General features: G+C 39.0%; 1 protein-coding gene across 1 annotated transcript; it reads right to left on the reverse strand.

The window, feature by feature from the left end:
• Window positions 1-17084: 17084 nt before the first annotated feature.
• On the reverse strand, window positions 17085-23128 carry HSBP1 (heat shock factor binding protein 1). Its single transcript, XM_072634213.1, has 4 exons — window positions 22861-23128; window positions 21998-22064; window positions 20109-20229; window positions 17085-18408 (listed from the first exon to the last, which is right to left on the reverse strand). The coding sequence occupies exons 1-3, from the start codon at window positions 22903-22905 to the stop codon at window positions 20111-20113; spliced, it is 231 nt and encodes a 76-aa protein (XP_072490314.1). The 5' UTR covers window positions 22906-23128; the 3' UTR covers window positions 17085-18408; window positions 20109-20110.
• Window positions 23129-23833: the final 705 nt, after the last annotated feature.

Consider the following 23833-nt stretch of genomic DNA (forward strand, 5'->3'; position numbering starts at 1 on the left):
TCCCCTTTTATCCCCTCCCCCCCAAACACCAAGCATTCTAATTGCCCCTATGACCAATCTGCTCTCTCTTCTATCATCCCTCTCTGCCCTTGTCTCCGTCTTCTCTTTTGTCCTGTAGGGCCAGATAGCTTTCTATACCCCTTTACCTGTATTTCTTATTTCCTAGTGGCAAGAACATTACTCGACAGTTGATCCTAACACTTTGAGTTCCAACTTCTTTACCTCCCTCCCTCTCCACCCCTTCCCTTTGGAAGGCAAGCAATTCAATATAGGCCAAATCTGTGTAGTTTTGCAAATGACTTCCATAATAGTTGTGTTGTATAGGACTAACTATATTTCCCTCCATCCTATCCTGTCCCCCATTACTTCTATTCTCTTTTGATCCTATCCCTCCCCATGAGTGTCGACCTCGAATTGCACTCTCCTCCCCATGCCCTCCCTTCTATCATCCCCCCCCACCCTGCTTGTCCCCTTATCCCCCACTTTCCTGTATTGTGAGATAGGTTTTCCTACCAAAATGAGTGTGCATTTTATTCTTTCCTTTAGTGGAATGTGATGAGAGTAGACTTCATGTTTTTCTCTCACCTCCCCTCATTATCCCTCCACTAATGAGTCTTTTGCTTGCCTCTTTTATGAGAGATAATTTGCCCCATTCAATTTCTCCCTTTCTCCTCCCAATATATTTCTCTCTCACTGCTTAATTTCATTTTTATTTTAAGATATGATCCCAACCTCTTCAATTCACTCTGTGCACTCTGCCTCTATGTATGTGTGCGTGTGTGCATGTGTGTGTGTGTACTCCCACCCAGTACCCAGATACTGAAATGTTTCAAGAGTTACAAATATTGTCTTTCCATGTAGGAATGTAAACAGTTCAGCTTTAGTAAGTCCCTTATGACTTCTCTTTGCTGTTTACCTTTTCATGGTTCTCTTCATTCTTGTGTTTGAAAGTCAAATTTTCTTTTCAGCTCTGGTCTTTCATCAAGAATGCTTGAAAATCCTCTATTTCATTGAAAGACCAATTTTTCCCCTGAAGTATTATACTCAGTTTTGCTGGGTAGGTGATTCTTGGTTTTAGTCCTAGTTCCTTTGACTTCTGGAATATCCTATTCCATGCCCTTCCATCCCTTAATGTAGAGGCTGCTAGATCTTGTGTTATCCTGATTGTATTTCCACAATACTTGAATTGTTTCTTTCTAGCTGCTTGCAATATTTTCTCCTTGACCTGGGAACTCTGGAATTTGGCCACAATGTTCCTAGGAGTTTCTCTTTTTGGATCTCTTTCAGGCGGTGTTCTGTGGATTCCTTGAATATTTATTTTGCCCTCTGGTTCTAGAATCTCAGGGCAGTTTTCCTTGTTAATTTCATGAAAGATGATGTCTAGGCTCTTCTTTTGATCATGGCTTTCAGGTAGTCCCATAATTTTTAAATTGTCTCTCCTGGATCTATTTTCCAGGTCAGTTGTTTTTCCAATGAGATATTTCACATTATCTTCCATTTTTCCATTCTTCTGGCTTTGTTCTGTGATTTCTTGCTTTCTCATAAAGTCCTTAGCCTCCATCTGTGCCATTCTAATTTTGAAAGAACTATTTTCTTCATTGAGCTTTTGAATCTCCTTTTCCATTTGGCTAATTCTGCTTTTGAAAGCATTCTTCTCCTCATTGGCTTTTTGAACCTCTTTTGCCAATTGAGTTAGGCTAGTTTTCAAGGTGTTAATTTCTTCAACATTTTTTTGGGTCTCCTTTAGCAGGGAGCTGATCTGCTTTTCATGCTTTTCTTGCATCTCTCTCATTTCTCTTCCCAGCTTTTCCTCTACCTCTCTAACTTGATTTTCAAAATTCTTTTTGAGCTCTTCCATGGTCTGAGCCCATTGCGTGGGCTGGGACACAGAAGCCTTGATTTCTGTGTCTTTGCCTGATGATAAGCATTGTTCTTCCTCATCAGAAAGGAAGGGACGAAATGCCTGTTCTCCAAGAAAGTAGCCTTCTATAGTCTTATTTCTTTTCCCTTTTCTGGGCATTTTCCCAGCCAGTGACTTGACCTCTGAATATTCTCCTGACACCCACCTCACCTCCTGATCCTCCCAGCCAGCGTTTGGGGTCTGAGATTTAAATGCTGCTTCCAGCCTTAGGGCTTTTGGCGGGGGCAGGGCTGCTATTCAGTGTGAGATTAAGTTCAGATGCTCAGGTTGGGGCAGGGCCGCCTCTCAGGCTCAGTTCCCTCAGGGGGTTTATGCACAGACCTTCCACAATGGATTCAGGTTCCCGCCCGCTTGGGGAGCCCCTGTCTGCAGCCACCTCTCAGCTTCTACCTCCCAGGGGGGCCTGAATTATGGGGGCACCCCACTCCCCTCTCGACCCGCCAAAGAGACTCTCTCACCGACCCCCGTCACCTGTGGGTGGAGGGACTTGTGCAGCCGCTGGAGATCCCGTCCCTGAAGCCTGCTCAGATCTGTATCTCTTGGGGCCGCGGCCACAGCAGGTCTGGGCTGGGCTCCGCATCTGCAGCGCGACGGACCTTTTGCGAGAGGTTTGCAGGTCCCTCTGTGGGTGGAGGGACCCGCGTGGCCGCTGGAGATCCCGTCCCTGACGCCCACTCAGATCTTTTCCTCTTGGTGCCGTGGCCGTGGCAGGGCTGCACTCAGCTCCCAGTCCCAGCGCCCAGTCCGCAGCGCGAAGGACCCCCCGCGAGAGGTTTGCAGATCTCTCCAGAACAGAAATCTCCCTCGCTCCAATATTCCGTGGCCTCTAGGTGCAGAATTCGCCGTGAGTTACTTCCCTGTAGCCGTTCTGTGGGTTGTGGGTTCGGAGCTATGTGTATGTGCGTCTTTCTACTCCGCCATCTTGGCTCCGCCCGATTCTCCCTTTTTTTAAATCACATTTTATGAACCTGTAATCATGGCCCACAGGAAGCACTAAGAAGTATCGTGTATTGTACACAATACATACATGATTTGAAGGGGGGCTGGGGGAGCCCTTTCCATCATGGAATACCTGGAAGTAGGTCCACTCAGACTATATCCTAAAGGGGTAGGATCCCTGAGTGACGCTACACAATAATGACTCACAGTGGCTCAGCAAAAACACCTTCTAGCTTTTTCAAGATCAGGGTAGTTTGTCTGGGTCAGGTGACATCAAGGGCAGAGAGATATTATCTCCTTGCATGTCTTAAGTCTTGTGAGGCATTTTTATTCTATTTCTAGGGCAAAAATTAGCTCTTATTAGAGAAAATTGAAGTGAAATATGAATTGAGGAACTCAAGTTTTTTGTAAAACTTTAATGTGCACTTGAACAACTTATATAGTTCCTGTTTCTTTCATATTTCCAGTTGATTAAATAAACAGTAATTGTGTTAATCTTTATATTAGATTTGTCAGATCCTGAACATGGAGTATTGATATTCATTACTATTTCTAACTGTTTCTTTTATGGATTGAAATGCAAAATTACACACACACACACACACACACACACACACACACACACACACACACATACATATTCCTTCACAGAAGTCTTATTCTTCTTCATCATCACACAATGAAGATGAACCTACATTCTCAAAAGTCCATGCAATTGGAATACTCTGCTTTGGTAGATTGTATAAGGCTGGAACCATTTCAAGTACATTTCCAACAAGAACCTGAGTGCTGTCTGAGAGCCAGACTAGCTCAGAATGGAGAAGCACATTGCCATTGTTTTGGCCACTAAATGGATAATTCTTTGGACTTGGCTATCAAAAATGACCCTTTGGCCTGTGGAGAACCTCCCCTGACTCTATTCCGGTCTTACAGTGACCAATGGCACAGTAGTTGAAAAGAACTAGGGATGAAAGGAATCACACTGTTGAGGGGGCATCTTTGATATTATGATCTTTCAAGGGATCAGTCATCCTGATCATTTCAGATAATGTCCTCCCTCCCTCTGAAAGTACAGATTAAAACTATCTACATCTTCAGAAATTATGTAGTATATAAGTAAAAGAGTGCTGAAATTAGAGTACATTTGCTCTTAGTTTAAAATTAAAATCCTGCCTCAAACACAAGATGTAAAAGTGCAAAACAACCTATTGTCATTATTTCTTTTTTAGGTTCTGTGATATCCAGTGTTTGTTCTTTGAAATTATTTTCAGCCCACTGAACTTTGTGTGATTGCATTTATTCTGCCTTTTGCATCTTATAATAGTGTCTTAAAAATTTTTCTTTCTTCATGTGTTGTTCCTTTATCTGTTTGCCTTTTTGTTTTTGTACTGAATAAGAATCTTCCTTTGATTATCCAGTTTATTTGATCTTTTAGTATTTCTTCTCCCATCATTTTTGGCAAAGGTTTATCATTTGATTCTGAACTAAATTTCACTGCAATTCTTTTCTGTATTCAGGAATTTCCTTATCAAGCTGAGGTTTTATTTTTCCCATTTACTTGCATCTTATCTATTGGTGAGTCTTTCTTGCCTCATTCTTAATTTTGTTAATTGAAAAATTTTGTTTTGACAGCAGACAAATCTCAACAAACTTACAAGAAGCACACTTATGAGGTATATATTTATGCAAAATAGCATAAAAATATGATTGCACCAAGGTAGTAGTTATACCCTTCCTCTTCTGTAATTTACCATTTTTAAAGGAAGAATATGTATATTTTAACTTTAAAAGTTAGTAGCAACTTTATTCATTGTATTTGACCTTAGTTTGGTTTCCATCTAATTTTACATAACCATGACCCAGAACTAAAGCTGTGGGTTTCCACAGGAAAAAAAATTCAATTAGGGGCTGTTGGGATGAGGTACTTACTATATAATCTTTTTGAATTATACCCCCCGCCGAACGTTCCCTGAGGATATCAGAATTTTTATTCATGCCTAAGACTCTGTCACTGAAGGAAAAGAGCCTCATCTTTCATGAAAACATCAAGTGTAATAAAACATCAAATAAAGAATAGAATTTATTTAATCTGACTCCAAAAAAAGCACACAAAAACCTCAAACTCAAGCCTATAAATAGTAAAGATGATTCCTGTATTCCATCCCCCAACACCTTACTAGCTGTGTGACCTTGGGCAAGTCACATAACCTTGATTTGCCTCAATTTCCTCAACTGTAAAATGGGACTAATAATAGCACCTATATCTGAGTTGTTAAGAGGATCAAATGAGGTAATATTTTAAAAGTCCCATAGCAGGGACTCTATGAGTGCTTGTTCCTTTCCTTCCCTTCTTTACCCTCAGTGTTACCCTGGGTGGGGCTCCTCCACAAACAGGCGATTTAAGCAAGCTTTTCTTTTGGTGAACCTTCACTTTATCAGGTCCTCAAACCTTAACTACACATTAGATACCCCTCAAAAAGGGGAAAAGATTAATATTTGCCAGAAATTCAAACAACCCTACCTTCTAGTAAAACCTACTCCTTCATACAATGCTTCAATTAACTTTCAGCATTTATTTAGCAATTACTACATACAAGGCAATTTAGAGTGTGATGGAATCAAAAAGATGAAACAAAAAACAACCAAAAAGTCTTAGCCTTCAAGGACCGTGCATTCTACTTACTCTAGATTTAACATACCTCTCTGAGTACAGCCCCTTTCTTGATGAAAAGAATTATAATAGAAAATAATGGACATCTCCTATATTTTAGGGGACTTTATTTCCCTCGACAATCCACGTTACACATCACTTATTAGTAATGGGCATGGTCTAGGTTTTCTTCTCCACATTTATCTCCTTTTGATCCATGCTTCTGTCTCTTGCTTGGCTTAGAAACTTAATCTTCATCTGGAATTGATTAATTGTTGAACATGGCTCCCTGAAGAAGCCACATGAAAGGACAAGCCTATCTCCAGGGAACGGTCTGAATCTGTCCAGAGTCCCTATATACTATGCCTTTCTCTTGGTCTCTGACCTCTAGTTTGGAGTCTCCGTGTGACCATCTTTTTGATTATTGAAGCCCAATGGCATAGCTCCTCAATCATCATTAATGAGCAATCATCACAGCAATGTCAGTGAGGCAACAAGAACCCAAGATAAAGCAATTTAATCAAGGAGATTTTATAAATGCCAAGAGGAGGACAACTACGAGGAAACAAGGATCCAGGACAATTCAGGGGTACACTTGCTAAAATCTTCTTCATTTATATAGTTGTAGTCAGTACTAACATTTTTATTTTGGCTCCATTTTCTTTGTTCCACATCACTAAATATTCTTTCTACCTTCTGGAGTTCTTCGTATTCATTGTTTCTCATATCCTAATATATATTAGGATATAATATTCATATTATTCATTATTATGTTATTCATATAGAATAATGATGACATACTGAGAGCATCTAGGGTTCACATAGGTCTTAATACATATCATCTTATTTTATCCTCAAAACAATCCTCTAAGGTATTACAAGAATTATTCCACTTCCTTGATCTAGGTTTCTCACTCTAAAGATGCCTCTGTCCTGTGACCCTCTTTCTCCTCTAATTGATGAGTCCTTGGCCAAAAACAGCATTTCATGGGGTTTCAGGAGTATATTTACTTCACTTCTGGCTCATTCCTCATTCTCTAGATTTCTTTAACTCCTTAGCTATAGACTGTAGCTTTGCCCACTCCCACCCCAGTGGATATCCTCTTTTTTCCCCTCCCTGACTCCCACTACTGTCCAATTCTCCTTTATATATTGTCTTCTCCCAAAGAAATATAAGCTCTTTAAAGGTAGAAAATAGCTTTTATAAGCTTGCATTTGTGCCTACCACACACGCATAGTAAGTGATTAATAAATGTTTTATCTAAAATAACTTATTATTAATAATTGATTTAATTATTATTTTTAATATTCCCCTAATTACATGTAAAAATTATTTTAACATTTTTTCAAATTTTGAATTCCAAATTCTCTCTTCCTTTCCTCCCCCATGTATTCAGAAGGCAAGGAATTTGCCATAGGTTACACATATACGTGTAGTCATGCACAACATTCCTATGTAAATCATTCTGTTAAAGAAAACCCAAACAAAAAAAAAAGAAAAATAAGGAAAGTAAAGAAAAAGTTATCTTTCTTCTGCATTCAGGCACTACCAGTTCTCTCTCTGGAGATGGACAGCACCTTTCATCATAATTCCTGTAGAATTGCTTTGGATCATCACATTGCTGAGAACAGCTAAATTATACAAGGTAGATCATCACGTAATATTGCTGTTACTGTGTACAATGTTCTCCTGATTCTGCTCATTTCACTTTGCATCGGTTTATGTAAGTCTTTCCATGTTTCTTCTGAGAGAACTCTGCTCATCATTTCTTAAAGCACAATAGCATTCCATTACAATCATATACAGCTTTTTTCAGCCATTTCCCAATTGATAGACATCCCCTCAATTTCCAATTCTTTGCCACCAATAAAAGAGTTACTATAAATATTTTTGTACATATCAGTCCTCTTCCTTTTTTTAAAATCTCTGAGATACAAATCAAGTAGGGTCATTGCTTAGTCGAAGGGTATGCATAATTTTATAGCTCTTTGGGCATAGTTCCAAAGTGCTCTCCAGAAGAGTTGAATTAGAATACAACTTCACCAATAGTACATTAGTATTTTAATTTTCCCACATCTCTTCCAACATTTTTCATTTTATTTTTCTGTCATGTTAGCTATCTGACAGATGTGAGGTGGTAGATCAGAGTTGTTTTAATTTACATTCTCTCAACAGTTATTTAGAGCATTTTTTATATGACTATAGATACTGTTGATTACTTTGTCTGAAAACTGCCATTTATCAGTTGAGGAATGGTTCTTATTGCTGTACATTTTACTCAGTTTTCTATATGTTTGAGAAATGAAGTCTTTATCAGAGAAATTCATTGTAAAAATCTTTTTTCACAGTAATAGTTACCAACTATGTATTCTCCTCGATTCTATTTACCTCATTTATCCTACTCTCACTCTCTCTTTCTCTTTTTACCCTGTCCATTCACAAAATTATTTTGCTTCTGACTTTTACCTCCCTCAAACTTCTACCAGCTCAGCCCCTCCCCCTTCCTTTACTCTTTTCCCTTCCTACTTTCCTGTATGGCAAGATAAATTTCTATACCTAATTGAGTGTGCATATTATTCCTTCTTTGAGACAATCTGATGAGAGTAAAGTTCATGTGCTCCCCTCCCCACTTCCCTCATTTCCCACTACACTGTAAAATCTCCTTCAGGTCTCTTTTATGTCAGATAATGTATCCCCATCTACCTCTCTCTTTCCCCTTCTCCCAGTGCATTCTTCTTTCTCATCCCTTAATTTTATTTATTTATTTTTTGGTAATCATACCATCACATTCAAGTCACACCTCTACTTTCTATGTATATGCTTTCCAACTGCCCTAAAAATGGGAAAGTTTTTAGGAGTTAAGTCATTTTCCCATGTAGGAATATTAACAATTTAACCTTATCAAATCTTTTATGAATTCTCTTTCCTGTTTACCTTTTTATGCTTCTTTTGTGTCTTGTATATAAAAGTCAGATTTTCTATTAAGCTCTGGTCTTTTTATCAGGAATGTTTTAAAGTCATCTATTTCACTGAATGTCCAATCCCCGCCCCACCCCCATGTATAAACACACAAACACACACACACACACACACACACACACACACACACACAGAAGGATTATACTCAGTTTTGCTAAATAAGTGATTCTGGTTGTAATCCTAGATCTTTTGCTCTCTGGAATATCATACACCAAAAGTCCTCCCATCTTTTAATACAGATACTGTTAAATTTTATGCTATCCTGACTGTGGCTGTACAATATCTGAATTATTTCTTTTTGGCTTTGGATTTCTTTTTGTTCTCACTTTTAGCTGAGCTGTAAGTTAAAACACTTTCCATATATATATTATACATGCCTATATATATATATATATACATATATATGTATATATATATATAAAATAGTCAAAATAACATTCACTCGAAGTTGTTCTTAAAACTATATAGCTGTTACTTTATACAATGTTCTCTTGGTTCTGCTCATTTCACTCTTCATTATTTCATGAAAATCCTTCCATGTTTTTTTTCTAAAATCATTGATTTCATCATTTCTTATAGCACAATAATATTCCATCACAATTATATACCACAACTTGTTCTGCTGCTCCGCAATTTATGGGTATCCCTACAATGTCCAGCTCTTTGCTACCAAAAAGAGAGCTGCTATAAACATTTGAGAACATAGAAGTTCTTTTCTTTTTCTCCTAATTATCTTCAAAAAGAAACATCTTTTTTTTTTCTTTTCTGCCCAGTTTCATATTTTCAGAATTGCTTTTTAATGGAAATGGTAAAATGGAACATACCTTTGTGGTATAATGGTAGTATAATAACTCAAGGAATTCACCAGTTTCACTGCAGCACCCAGTATTTTTGCCAGTTTCATCCCAAATTACAAAATGATGCTTTGCTCTTCCTACTGATGGACATTTTCATGTTACTACTATAATAATAATTTGGCTGAAAAAAAGCCTATATCATTTGACATCATTGCTGGGAATAATCAGTAGTTGGTATCTGCCTGAGGCTGTCTAAATTTTTTAGCCTTTTTAATACCCATGTTGGTTCAGCTTTCTTTTTTTAAATTTTTTTTATTATTTTATTAATTTTTTTTTTAATGTTCTACAATCACTACCATAAAACTTAGATTTTCTCCCCCCCCCACCTACCCCCCCATCACCCCCCTCCCTCCCCAAGATGGCATACAATTCTATATAGTCTACATATATTTTCCTATTGAATACGTTTTCACTATAGTCATGCTGGGTAGATGAACTAAAATAAATGGAAGAAATCATATAACAAATCAAAACAATACACACACACACACAAGCATGATCTACTACATTCTGCAAATGAATTCCATAGTTCTTTCTCTGAGTGTGGAAGGCATTTTGCCTTAGAAAACCATTGGGAATTTTTTTTTTTTAAGTTCTTGTGTTATTACGAAGTTCCAAGTCTACCAGAAAAAACTCTCGCACACTGTGGTCGTTGTTGGTTCTGCTCCCTTCGCTCAGCATCAGCTCATATAAGTCCTTCCAGGCTTCTCTGGAGTCTTCTGGGTCAGCTTTCTTCCTATATTTGTGGACTTAGGCCCAGACTTTGTGACACTGCTACTCAGACCCTACACTCCACACTCCATAGGAAAGATATTAACAGCAGAGTCTGAGTAGTAGTGTCTCAGTAATTTTTTTTCTTTCCTCAATGCCTCAGACCAAGAGAAATACCTAACAGTTCTATTTATTAAATACTTATGTCCTAACAACTTAGTAGCCACTTTGAAATAAAATAATATGCAGAAAATGAAAGAAAAAAAAAGTTTTTACTTCATTCTTAAACAATCATAATCCTTATTAACAGAATGTGTACACTGGTTGGGTGCTGCTCACCTCTCAACCATGGAATCAGATTGGACACCAACACCCTTATTTCCTTTTCTACATATGTAGCAGCACAATACTTGCATTTTATTTAATCATCCTAAACTCAGTTTTACAAATAGATGGCATTACAAACAAGAAAGTTTGAGAAGTTACCATATAGCTAAGTGTACAAGAAAACAAAAAACATCTCAAGTATTTGAGAACATTATTGAAAGTAATATAATGTGATCTAATGTTGGAAATGTGAACTACCTTGAACTAGCAATTTTCATGGTTTTAGATAGATGTTGAGTATCAGAATTTAAAATATCCTGAGGCACTCATACGAATTCTCTGCAGCAACCCCAGGGTACTAGAGTGACAGTTTGGAAACCCTAAGAGTTTATGGAATCAGTGGAAGAAGGGATCACGAAGGGTTCCATCTCCCATATCAATTACATAGTCAGAGAGCCTGCATATGAATCTCAGGTCTGTCACTATTATCCATGTGACCTTGGGCAAGATATTTAACCTTTCTAAGTCTCATTTTCTTCATCTGTAAGATGTGAGGGTTGGACTAGAGGATTATAAATATATTTGTTCCTTTGATGAAATATTTAATTCCTAAAGCTTAAAAAAAGTAATGAAATACAGAAAGCATTTTATCAGCTATTTTTGTTAATAACCAAACTAATTTCCTTTGGAAATATATCTTAATAACTTGTATAGCAATTTAAAGTCATTTAAATGACAGTAATCTGGAGTCAAATTTAAATGTCGAGAGTTCTTCTTTCCAAGGATACTTGATATTCTAAAAAGTTCACCTAAAGTGAATCCATTTTAAATAAAGACATTTTATAGGAAATTGTGAATAAGATTTGATTGAGATGTTATCTTGAAGAATAAAGTTAAAACTATGAAATAATTATTCTCACTTATATTTAACAAAATGTAGGTAATAATCATTATTATATACCAATTGTTAGTGTGAACAAAGAATGAATCAAGTATTGATTTTTAATATTTTTCCAATATTTTGTGATGGTATAATATATATGTCACTTCACATTTGACTTTAGTAACTTTATCATAAGGAAGGGCTTTGCTGAAAAAATTTGACAGCTTCTTCAAGTTTTCCAAGAATTCGTGATATTTACATGATTCTCTTTTGAAATGTGGTGAGTTACTGATCCAATAAAAATTTGACAAGATGACTGTGCTTACTTAGGTCAGGACAGATACTAGTGTTAATCTGAATAGAGATTTATTTTACATGTGTGTGGTCAGCTTACTAGCAAATATTTTCATGCTGTGATGATTTTTACTTCTTCGTATCAATTATAGAAAAGCAATATGGAGAAAGTGTATGGAGACAGCTTTGGAGTCAGGAGTGCCTGGGTTGAAGTCTTCCCTGTGATAAATACAGGCTGTGTGATCTTGAGTACTTGCCCATTTACTCTCTTAGTAGCCCCACACAACTCTTTAAGGCTATAAATTCCAGAACAGTTGGTGATCTGTACTGGTGGAGGATTATAGAATCTTCAAGTAACATCAGAGTCCAGCTCCCACCTGACCAAGACCTGACCTGTCCACCACATCCCCAAGTAGATTTATAGCTTTGCCTGAAGAATGAGGGTGAATTGAACAGTTCCTGATGCAGATAATTTGACTCTGAGACAATTCAGACTGTTAGGAAGCTCTTACCCTGAGTCTAAACTTTTTCTCTATCACTTATAGTTCTGCTTTCCAGGCCAATTAGAACAAGTGTGTTGTTTTTGCCATGTGACAAAACTTCAAATACCTGAAGATAAGCATTAGCTTCCTTCTAACGTGGTATCTTCTCTTTTTTTTCAGGCCCCATTCCTTCAATTCATAGATCTTAGCATCTTCACAAATCTGGTCATCCTATTAATACCTTCTAGTTTATCCATATCCCTCAAATATGTGGTGCCACAAAATGAACACAATACTACAGAAATCGGCTGACCATGTCACAGGACAGGGGATCTTTTATCATTTTCATTGTCATTCTACTTTGAATCCATTTCTCCATACTTAAAACTAAATAATATCTCTTTTAACTCTTTATCTTCTAATGAAACAAATTTTACTGCTTAGTTTAAGAACTTGTCTCATCAATCCATCATAGGCTTTAGATCAAGCATCAACAAGTCAGTTGTTGATCAAGGACGAGTCATATTGCACTGGAAGAGTATTTGCATTGGCTGAGGAAATGTGATGCCCTGTGCATACTGGAGCCAGTTCAGGACCAGAGAAATTTAGCCAAGTGGAAAAGACTGCATTCTGACTACCAACTGCTTTTTACAACACCACTTTAGCAAATACTCCTTTCTAAAGCTAATTGAATTTGATTAACTAAATGACATCAACCAATAATCACAGCAGGAAGCATACACAGGGGCTTGTGAGACTTGGGGGTGACAAGCCCAAAAGTTTGGGGATCTTTTGGCTAGCAATGACTCCACAAAATATCCCCCAGAAGCAGGTACTATTCCCACTAGTGACCCAGGATGCGATTATCAGAAGAGTGAGGATAAAGGAAAGCAAGGTCATATGATAATTCGCCTGTTAGAAGGCCTAAGAACTGCATTTCAAAAGCAAGTAAATTTTCAAAAAATCAGGGAAATCACTCAAGGAGAAAAGGAAAACCCTGTCCCTTTTTCAAGACCGGCTAGTAGAAGCTATTAAAAGTATACAAATTTGGATCCTGACTCTATAGAAGGGGCAACAGCTACAGCCTGGAAGTATCTAGGTTCAGCACATAGCCAAAGTCATGGGTAGAGGGTGAAGAGGGTGGGTCAAGATAAATAAGTCAGCCAGTCACTGCCTGTACTTGCTAAGACAGCCCATCCTTCTGTCAATAATTTTTTATGATTTGGAAATGCAACTGATGCCATATGAAGTTTATTGTTCGTGTTTACACCTAAAACAACTCGGTTATCACTTACAAAAATTTTAAGTTTGCTGTTTACAGTTTTAATGCTAAAACCTAAAGCTGGTAAACTGTGTGTGTATGTGTGGAAAGGAGCAGTCCTCAGGCTAGTCAAAAAGTACAGCCCCAGCAGCTTTAAAGAGCTTGTTTGAAGAAGGAACTTGCTTTGGTGAGAATTTGAAAATGTATAGAAATGATCTCTAATAATTGGCTTTTAGGATAAATTTAAGATCTAAGATATGTCCTGGTAATATTCTTGATTAGTGAAACCTGCCATCAAACGCAGAGCCTCCAGGACCATTACAAATCACACACACAAAAAATTCCTGTTAAGCAAGAAGGATAAGGATGGGAATTGGGGGTATGTGCAAATCTTTCAGAGTTCTCCTGTTTAGTGGTGATGCTAACCATCGGTCTCCGAGTTCTTTATTATGCTTACCTGTGCCACTGTCCTCCCATGTTCCCTTCACAGGCATGCTACTTGTCTTTTTGCTTTGTGTCAACTCTACTTCATCTAACTCATCTCCAAAGACGACTACTCACTCATTGCTTTTTTCTCCAAAACTCCCACGTGTGATTGAGATCCATTCCCCAGCTCAAAGATTCTGGTAGTCCCAGTCTCTCAAGGCCGGTAGGGAATGTGGCACCTCTGAACTGCAAATTATAGAATGCCAATCAAGGTTCAAGCTCCTTTTTCATCTGTTTTTGATTGTGTGATCACAGAACCACAGAATTTGAGATCTGGCTCAGGGGCCATATGAAACAACCTACAACTGAAAGGAATTCACACTGGAAACACCTGAAAAGGGATCATCCTGCCTCTCCTTAAAGACCTCCAAGGAGGGGAACTCACTTACAATCCCTTACACTTTTGGACAGATCTTGGGATCTTTTCCTGACATTAAGTCTAAATTTTCTTTATTGTACCTTCTACCCATTTTTCCTGGTTCTGTTTTCAGGGGCCAAAGAAAACAAGTCTAATCTCTCTTTCACATGACAATCCTTAAAATACCTGAGCAGAACTCTTATGTCCCTCTGAGTCTTCTCTTCTCTAAGCTAAACATTTTCAGTTCTTTTAATGACTTCTCATATGAAATGGACTCCAGACTCTTCACCAGACTAATTGTCCACCTCTAGACATTCTCCAAATTACAAATAGCCTTCTTAAACTCTGGTACTCAAAACTGAACTACATCAGACCATGCCTAGCTAAGTCCGAGTACACAGTCATTATCACCACTTTATTCTCAGTTATTCCCAGAAGCTATGCATCCCTTAAGGCAGCCTGTGTGAATCTGGGCAAGTCACTTAACCTAGTTTGCCTTAGTTTACTCAAATGTAAAATGAGCTGGAGAAAAAAATGGCAAACCACTCCAGTATCTTTGACAAGAAAACATCAAACAGGAGACACAATGAGTTGGATATGGCTGAAAGTGACTGAATTAAGGATCACAATCTTTTTTTTTGGCTGCCACAACATATTGGTGACTCATATTGAATTTTCAGTCCACTAAAAATTCCAGATATTTTTTCAAACAAATTCTCTAACTCATCTCTCCCAGCTTAGACTTATGGAGCTGGTTTTTTTTTAACCCAATTATAAGACTTTACATTCATTCCTATTGAGTTTATATTAGGTTCTGTTGAATGTTCTAACTTATCAAGGTCTTTTGGGATCTTCACTCTGTCATATGGGGTGTTAGTTAGAATCACCTGTAAATTTGATGAGCATGTTACCTGTGTATTTAAGTCATTAATAAAACTGTTAAAACACCACAGAACCTAGTGCAGGTCCCTGAGATACCACACTGGAGACTTCCTGACACAGTGACATTCAACTGTTAACAAATATTTTTGCTGGAGACCTCTTTCTTTTCAGCAAGGCCAACAAGTGGCTGGTGCAGCATTGCAGAGATTTGGATCTTCGTGAAGACCCTGACAGGTAAGATCATCATTCCTGAAGTCAAACCCAGTGATACTATGGAGAACGTTAAAGCCAAAAAAATCCAGGACAAGATGGTATCCCACCAGATCAACAACGTATTTTTTTTTCTTCTGGAAAACTGCTTGAAGATGGCTGGACTCTCTCCAACTACATCTCTCTGCAGTTGGTGCTGCATCTTTGAGGAGGCATCACTGAGCCTTTTCTTCCCCAGGCAGCCCAGAAGTGCACCTGCAACAAGATGATCTGTCCATCTGTACCCCTGTGCTACAAACTGTGCAGCCACACCAACAATCTGAACTCCAAGAGTAAGGTTAGATATGCAGCCTCACGACCTAGTTTTGGTTTGGTTCCCCCTCATTGAAGTTCTAGTTCCTATCTTGAATGGGGCTGCCATATCAATAAGACTGCCTTTTAATTGAGAAACAGGAAAAAAAACAAAACAAAACCAAAGAAACAAAAAGTCCCACTATTCTTTGAATCTGATCATCCAACCAGTTCCGATCCTTCCAAGTATAATATCATCTGCTCCAAATTTCTCTTCATCTTTCTACAATAGTATGAGATGCTTTATCAAAAGCATTGCTCATATCTCTAAATCATATGTATACTAAGCCCAGAGCCATCTCTGGAGGAGAAGTGAGGCTGGTGACCTGCACAGCCCTCCCTCACTCAAAACAAAGTCAAGTGCAAGTCATGTCAACATTTCTCTGATGGCATGGTCTTCTTCAGCAATGAAGGACAGAACACACACACTAAGCCTATCACCTGGTCTTATAGTGACCCTATCACCAAAGGAAATGAGGTTAGTTTGGTTTGATGTATTCTTGATGAAATCATCCTTCACTTTCTTCTTCTAGCTATCACCAACTATTTCTTTAGTATTCCATTCTTTTCAGGAATCAAAGTCAAGCTCAACAGCCTGTAATTTGTATATTGTTTTCTTTAAAAAAAAAAAACAAAACAAAACCAGGCATTTGCCTTTTTTTCAATCTGGGTACTTCTTCCATTTTCCATGATCTTCCCTGTAATTAGATAGTAGCTTAATCACACCTGCCAATTTTTCCAGTACAGTAGAATGTAGCTTATCTAAACCAGGTGGTTTTAATTCCTCAGAACAGCTAGGTGCTTTCTTTCTCTCTTCTTACTTATCTTCAGTATCAATTCCCTATTGGCCAGGAACTCCAGTGGCTCTCTTCCCTCTTGGATAAAATTAAAATTTCTAAGTTTGTCTTTTAAAACCCTTCAAAATCAGGCTCTAGTTTTCCAGGCCTATTTCATATTACTGTCCTTCACACTTTCCAACTACTTTCCAGCCAAATTAGACTGTTTGATATTCTCTGTACACAAAACTGAATCTCCCACTTCTTTGCCTTTTCGTGGGTCACCACCATCCCTGTAACTCACTCCCCCTTCACTTTATAACATCTCCATCTTCTTTCAAAGTTTTGCTTAAACTTAAGTACTACCTGTATAAGAAGCCTACCTAATTCATCTCAGTATCCTTCCATCCAATGCCAGTTTCTAGTGTTTCCCCCATCCAACATAGAATTCTCTTTACTAATCTCATGAAAACACTTAATGTCACCCATTAAAAAAACAAAACAAACAAAAAAACTTCTGTGTCTTCTCAATGCCTATTGTACATCCTGACTGAAATTCAAATTCTTTCATACTGTGGCTTCAACCTTGCTGATCAGGCTGGGAATACAAAGCACAGGGCTCTATGTGCAGAAGGCACTTATAAATGTTTGCTTTACTAACAGAAGTTTAATAAGATTACTTCATTTTACACCAGACATATTATGACCAGAACAAATTGTCATTTCATAGCTTTATTCCATATTTATAACAATACAATAAACTGTCTGGTGGTACAGAAAATTTCTTCTACAATCACAAAATATACACTTAAAGAGTTCCTATCCAGGAAAAAACGCTACTCTATTTCTGTATCATCCTTCAGCTTTATCTTGACCTTAATTTTCTTTTTAAATACAGAAGCAATTTCATAAGTCAGTCATCTGGGTGTCCAATCTTTGTCCCTCATCTCTTAATTAAAACACAGAATATGCTGTGATGAGAACACTTGGTATTTTTCCATTTCACCTATCATCTATTACAAAAGTGTTATTCTGCAAGCATTTAGATAAGAAAAAAGATAAACAACAAAATCCACAATTTTTCTTTAAAAAATCCAAACTTATAATAAGGACATTTATCAGTCACTACACAGCAAGTGTACAAGGATTCACAATGGCCACTTACTTTTTCTTCTAATTAACAAATGCTTTTTAAAATCAGTAGCACAGGTAAATATGGAGTAAGTGGGTTTTAAAACCCCCCCAGGTTCTTACAGTGAGCACTTCTGATGTTATAACTAATTACTAAAGTGTTATGACACACAAAATTCTAACCACTGAGTGTAAATCATCTTTATAGAAGGTTTTCTGTCCCGAGTAATTGTGAGGAATTGAGATAGTCACCATCCAAATCCTCTAGTGTATTAAAAAGTGGCAGTAATTACTGTCCATCAATTTCAGCTCCTTCATAGGTCTTTTTACAGTAGATTCTTAGGTATAGTTCTCAATCACAGAAACATAACAATGACAAACATATAAATACAAAATGCTCGAATTTTTTTTGTCTGCTTTAAAAATATGGTCAACATACCATTTATTTGTTATTAGTACAACAGTAATTTTGTGCTGAGAATTACAAACCACAGACTCTAGGTGTTTTACTTCACAAAGAGAGTCTAATTAACAGTTGAAAAAATTAATACATTTCTTAAAAAAACTCACAGCCATTTGTTATGAAACTGAAACTACTACAAAAGGAACAAATGACTTGACAATAAATGCACCAAAAATTTTTTAAATTTGAGCCAAGAGTAGTCAGAATTTCAGTTTACTAACTAATGTTTACACATTTTATGTCATATATTATGGAGCTACCATGTACTAGAAATCAAAAAATAAATCACCTCGAAACCTAACTAAACTGTATATTCTAGGAATACAAGCTATAGAATAAAAAGTGTTTGCACACAGTAGTTAGTTGAGAAAAGTTGTTCATTCACCTCTCGGCTTGTAAAAAAAAAAAAAAAATTTCCAGAATTCACTCTAAATGATTAACAAAACCTGTGGGGGAAAAAAAGAAATACTGTTGACAAATTTTCACTGTAGAATCTACAGGTGATAATGTAGAATTAGAAGAACAAAAATCATCAACTGTAGATACTTCATAAAGTATCTACATACAAACTTGCTAAAAGCAGACTATTTCCCCAATGTGAATAAAAAGTTCTACAACAGATTAAAAATAATTTAATTGTTGTGACTGTAAATTAAAAAGCAACCTGAATTTTTTTCCTCTTCTATCTCCCATGGGATTTACATAGAGGTGGAAGGGGTCTTAGAGGCCATCTAGTCCAAAGCCCTCATTTTACAAAGTGTGAAACTAAAGATCAAAAAATTGCACAGCAAAAAGTGCAGGACTTGGACACTCAGGAGACCAGGTATGTATTCTCCCTCAGAAATTTATTAACTGTATAATCAAAGACCTAGAGCTTCAAGTTTCCTCCTCTGCAGAAAGGGGATACTGATGCTCACAATGACTACTTTATGGAGCTGTTGGGCAGAAAGCGTTTTGGGGGAGGCAGTGTGGCTAGGTGGCACAGTGGCTAGAGGCTAGGCTTAGGAGTTAGGAGGAAGACTTGAGATCAAATCTATCTAAAGACATTTACTAGCTGTGTGATTGTGGGCAAGTCATTTAACTGTTGTTTGCCAGTTTCCTCTTCTGTAAAATGGGGATAATAATAGCATCTACACCCCTGGGTTGTTGTGAGGAGTGAATGAAATAATATTTGTAAAGCACTTAGCACAATCCCTGACACACAGTAGGCTCTCTATAAATATCAGCTATTATCATTTAAATGTGAATTATTAGGAGTATTAAGTGACTTCCCCAAGTCAAAATAATAAGCAGCAGAACCTGGATTTAAACTAAGGTTCTCTGGTTCTAAATCCAATGTTCTTTTATTTGTTGTAGTCATTTTAAGTTTGCTTCCATTTCACAATTTTTGAGAGGAAAATTCTAACTTAAAGGAATTCTTTTGTTTAAATAATGAAGAATCAGGTTCATAGAAACTTATAAATAGGTCACTTTCTGACATATCCCTAAGTAAGAAAGGAATAATTCCATGCTAAAGATGAAGCATGAGACAAATTAGACATTTAGACATTGTTATACAGCGAACCCATTTTATACATGAAAACAATTTAAATGTAAATAATTTAAAGAACCTCTTCCATGACTATTTCATTCATCATTTCTGTATGGTTTGTATATTTTACTTGTATATTATATGTATTTGCATATATATATGTATATATACATATTTGTATATTGTAATTACAAAATTTGGCACAAGTAGCATAATTGCATGCTGTAATATTTTTTTTTGTTTCTGGTATTTCAGTGATTCTGTCAGTAAATTTCACTTAGCCAGGAAGATTAAAATGCCAAAAACTATGGGAAAGGAGTTAAAAACTGTAAATTAATTTCTGGGCTGCAAAGGTTATGGCCTAATCAAGGGTAAGTGGAAAAACATAGGGATAAGGCTTACAATTAAGTGCCCTATGGCTTGAGGCAAAACATTGCGTATGGTTAACTATAACTACTGTATGATGTATGTTTTGATTGCCAGAATTTCTGATATCTGATTTTGTTCAAAGAAATTAATACCAAGAATCTATAAAAATCAAGTAAGGGGAAAAAAGAAACAGTCAAAAGATTTCAAAATTTTATCAAACAGACAAACAATCAATCTGACTCTTACCTTTAACTATTACGTGTAGCAGGTACTTTATTTTCTCCTTCTATTTCTTCTACCCCTGCTTGGGTCATAAGGTCAGCAATGTTTTTTTCCAGATCATCAATGCGACTGCTCATATCATCAAGTAGGACATGTTAAAGACAATACTCAGTAAAGTTGCTCCATGACTTATCATACCTTCTGCTCTACTCACATGTTAAAATATGTAACTCTAGCAAGTCAAACTAGCATCCAAACTTAGGCTAATATGAGCAGACTATGGCTTAACCCGACCTTCCCAAAAGAGCAATACCCAAGGGGCAGAAGGGACTGGCCTACAAGTGATATTCAGGAGGCATATTTGTTTTACCATCCCAAACTGTGACTTCCTTCCTTTCCCTTCTTTTTTGTTTTCAGAGCCTGTGAAAACAATCTCCAATGATGAAGATCCAGAGCCTTAGAGAGTTGCCTTTGGTACAGAAAGGTTAAATGACTTGCCCATAGTCACACAGCCATCAGAGGCATGACTTTCAGGTGTTCCAACCTCCAAGAGCAGTCCTATATCCACCTCAATGTCTCAACCTTGGTCATGTTATAAATACAAACACAAAAATAAATACATGTGAGTATATATGTATGTGATCATACACATAAGTATAGTAGAACCTCAGTTTACAAGTAACCTGGTTTACGTATGCTTCGCTGGATGAGAAAAATTTTTTTGCAAAATTTGTCTTGCAGGATGAACAAAAATTTGCAGCATGAATGTCATCTTTGGACTTGAAAGGCTTGAGAAGGGATGATGTTCTACTCGGGCAATTTTGTTTTTTGAACCCACATAAGATTGCATGCTATCTTGGGGAGGGATGGAGACAAAATTTAAAACTTATGGAAGTGATCGTTGAAAACTGAAAACAAATAAATAAATTTTTTAAAAAGTCAAAAGCAAGTGTCAGATTCCTAGTCAAAAACGAACATAGAGAAAAAAAATCTGAGTCAAAACATGAAAGTGATTCTAAAAAACGAAAGATAAGTGAAGGAAGTAGTTCTTACTTTTAGTGAAAGTACCATAAGAGGGAACACTCCTGAAGCTGAAATCCCCTTTGTTCTCAGGGAAGGAGATTCTCCTTCCAAACAATAACCCTTCCTCCTCCTCCTCCCCCCTCTCTGCTCCCCTCCCTCACTCCAGCCAAGACTCTTCTCAAAAGTAAAGTCCAGGTTAATTTACTTTATTTTTAGTTTATACTGTGTACTAATCACTGCTACTGTATTTCAAGCGCATTAGGGACAAAAAACTTACTTAAAATTACAAATAATTATTTTTAAATGAATATTTTTGAAGATATGGAACTGCTCATAGGACTCTGTTATTTCCTATGGGAAAATTCCCTTTACAATACAAACAAATCACATGAGGAACAGAATCTTGGAAGGAATCAAATTCATAAACAGAGGTTCTACTGTATATAGACAGTTAAGCTAGCTAATAGAGATTGGTGTTCACAAACCACATAAATATATGTACCTAGCTACAGTTAGTAAAGGTTGGTCTTGGCAGGAGCCACATACACACTTTTCTGTACTGGGGTTAACAGATGTTTCTGAGTTCAGGCCTGGGGATGACCTGAGCAGGGGTAAACAGAGTTTGACCTTTGTAGAAGAAAGGTCAACAAGCCAGTCACTTCAGAACTTTTCCATCATGTATGTACCTCCCAGTCCCTTTATATACATACAGATGGCCTGTAAAAAGATGAGTCTCCAGATCTGCAGAGTTCAGGTCAGAGAACCAATCCTTGCTGAGCTGGGCAGATAAATGAGCAACCTCTTAAACCCACTGTACCACCATCCAATATTGTGGGAGAGAAAGCCTAAAAATACGGAAGGGAGAAGGCAACTCCAAAGAGAAAGGATATTTCGACCAATTATCTGGTCTGACATGGTCTGAAACTTGTCCTGCATCTGCTGGAGCAGCGTCTGAACCTGCAGAAAGGAAGAAAGAAAAAAGACCCTGATCAGTGGTGGGGAAGGTTTCCTGGGCAACATCTCTGAGCTGTTAGGTAAAGGGAATGATGAGGGGAGGATGAGCTGGGAAGCATTCCTAAACTGTTGGGAAAAGGGGGCGGTGGGTGGGGTCAGCTGGGAAGTATCTCTTGGCTGGTGGGGAAGGGGGGTGGTGGGTGGGGTCAACTGGGAAGCATCTCTGGGCCGGTGGGAAAGGAGAGTGGGGGGGCAGCGTGAGCTGGGAAGCATCGCTGGGGGATGGGGAGAAAGGGTGGGGACTAGAATGGCAGTGAGGGCCTGGGTCCCCTCGCATCTGCGGGTACACTCTATGGATTCAACCAGGGTAGCAGCAGAGATCTGTTCCCACCCCGCCCCGCCCCTTGCCCCAGACGCTCCCTCACCCCCCCCCCCCCACAGGAGGTCCCTGACTCAAGGCTCCCCAACACCGTTCAAGGGCGGATTCAGGGGTCTCCCCACCAGGGGCTGCCCACGGCTTGGGGAAAACGTGACGCGGACAGAGAAGCGGGCGGCCAGGGATCGGTCGGGTGGCAACCTCGGCCAAGCAGCTGCCCCCGCAGGGAAGGGCCGGGGGCGGAGGAGACGGAGGGGGAAACGCGGTTCCTGCGCTGGGCGGTGACAGGGCGGAGGCCGCCGAGCTGCGAGGGGGTCGCCGCGACCTTTGCCTCCGGCAGCGCGCCGGCTATCCCCGGACCTCCGAAGCGATCTTGCCCCCCACCCGACACCCCCCACCCGAACCCCCGGCCCTGGGTCCCACCACAGCGGTCAGGTCCTGTACAGTTTTGGGGTCTGTCTCCGCCATAGCGCCGGCTCCTGAATGCACTCAGCTTCCCAATTCGTCTCTAAGGCCGATGTGCGCCTGCGCCCTGGAGTCGCCACCCCTACCGAAGCGCGTGAGTGTATCTGAGCCGGCCCCGGTGCCCTGGAGACCTGTGGGAAATGGAGTTTCTGTGGGTGGCGGGAAGCGCTGCACCAGAAGCGGGCGAAGAGAGATTCGAAGGGGGCGGGGCACGAGCGCTGACCCCGCCTCCGTCCCGCCCTCTCCCCACTAGCCTATTAACCCTGTCAATCCCAGCCGCTTGCGTAAGCGCCTCCAATCACTGCATCATTCTCCGGCACCCATCGTAAGCCCCTCCTCCTGACGCCTCCTGCACTCCCCCATCCCCAGCCCCGCCGTGCCTCTCCCCTCACGGCTCCACCTCCTGCGCTTCCCTCTGCATCTCCGGCTGCGATTCCGGTGCTGTCTTTTACGGACGCGGGGGATGCATTTGTATGTATGTATTTGTGCGTGTCATGGGCTGTATTTCCTCAGGCAGCCAATCGATACACACTTATTCCACACTTACTGTTGTTAACAGAATTTTACCGAGCCAGTCTAGCTTAGGAATGAGGAGACCGGAGTGCCAGGGACCGGGTAGAGGACTAATTAATTACTTTCAAATGGAGGAAAGCTCTCCACGCTGGAATAAAGGCAGCTTCCGTACGTAAACTGCTAGTGGGGAAGCCGGAAGGTGGGCCCCCAGGCCATCCAGGTGCTGGGAAGAGGAGGGAGGGGTCCTTCCTGGGTGGGATGGACGCAGGACCGGAGTTCTGTGGCAGGTACACGGCTGACTCCCTGATTCACACAGCCTACACGGGCACAGGAACGGAGTGATTCGTGAGAGAGTTGTCAGGGTTTGACTGTCATTTCAGGTGGTATCACATCTCTGACCCCCAAACCAGAGTCTCCT

Source organism: Notamacropus eugenii, chromosome 1 (assembly GCF_028372415.1).
Source record: "Notamacropus eugenii isolate mMacEug1 chromosome 1, mMacEug1.pri_v2, whole genome shotgun sequence".
In the NCBI taxonomy this organism is placed as follows: Eukaryota; Metazoa; Chordata; class Mammalia; order Diprotodontia; family Macropodidae; genus Notamacropus; species Notamacropus eugenii.

Excerpts from the sequence above, each read along its gene's own strand:
- HSBP1 (XM_072634213.1), bottom strand. The coding sequence starts at position 22,905 with ATGGCGGAGACAGACCCCAAAACTGTACAGGACCTGACCGCTGTG. Across the intron at positions 22,065-22,860 it reads TACAGGACCTGACCGCTGTG|GTTCAGACGCTGCTCCAGCA; the intron begins GTGGGACCCAGG and ends TCCTTTCTGCAG. Across the intron at positions 20,230-21,997 it reads AGACCAGATAATTGGTCGAA|TTGATGATATGAGCAGTCGC; the intron begins ATATCCTTTCTC and ends AACATGTCCTAC.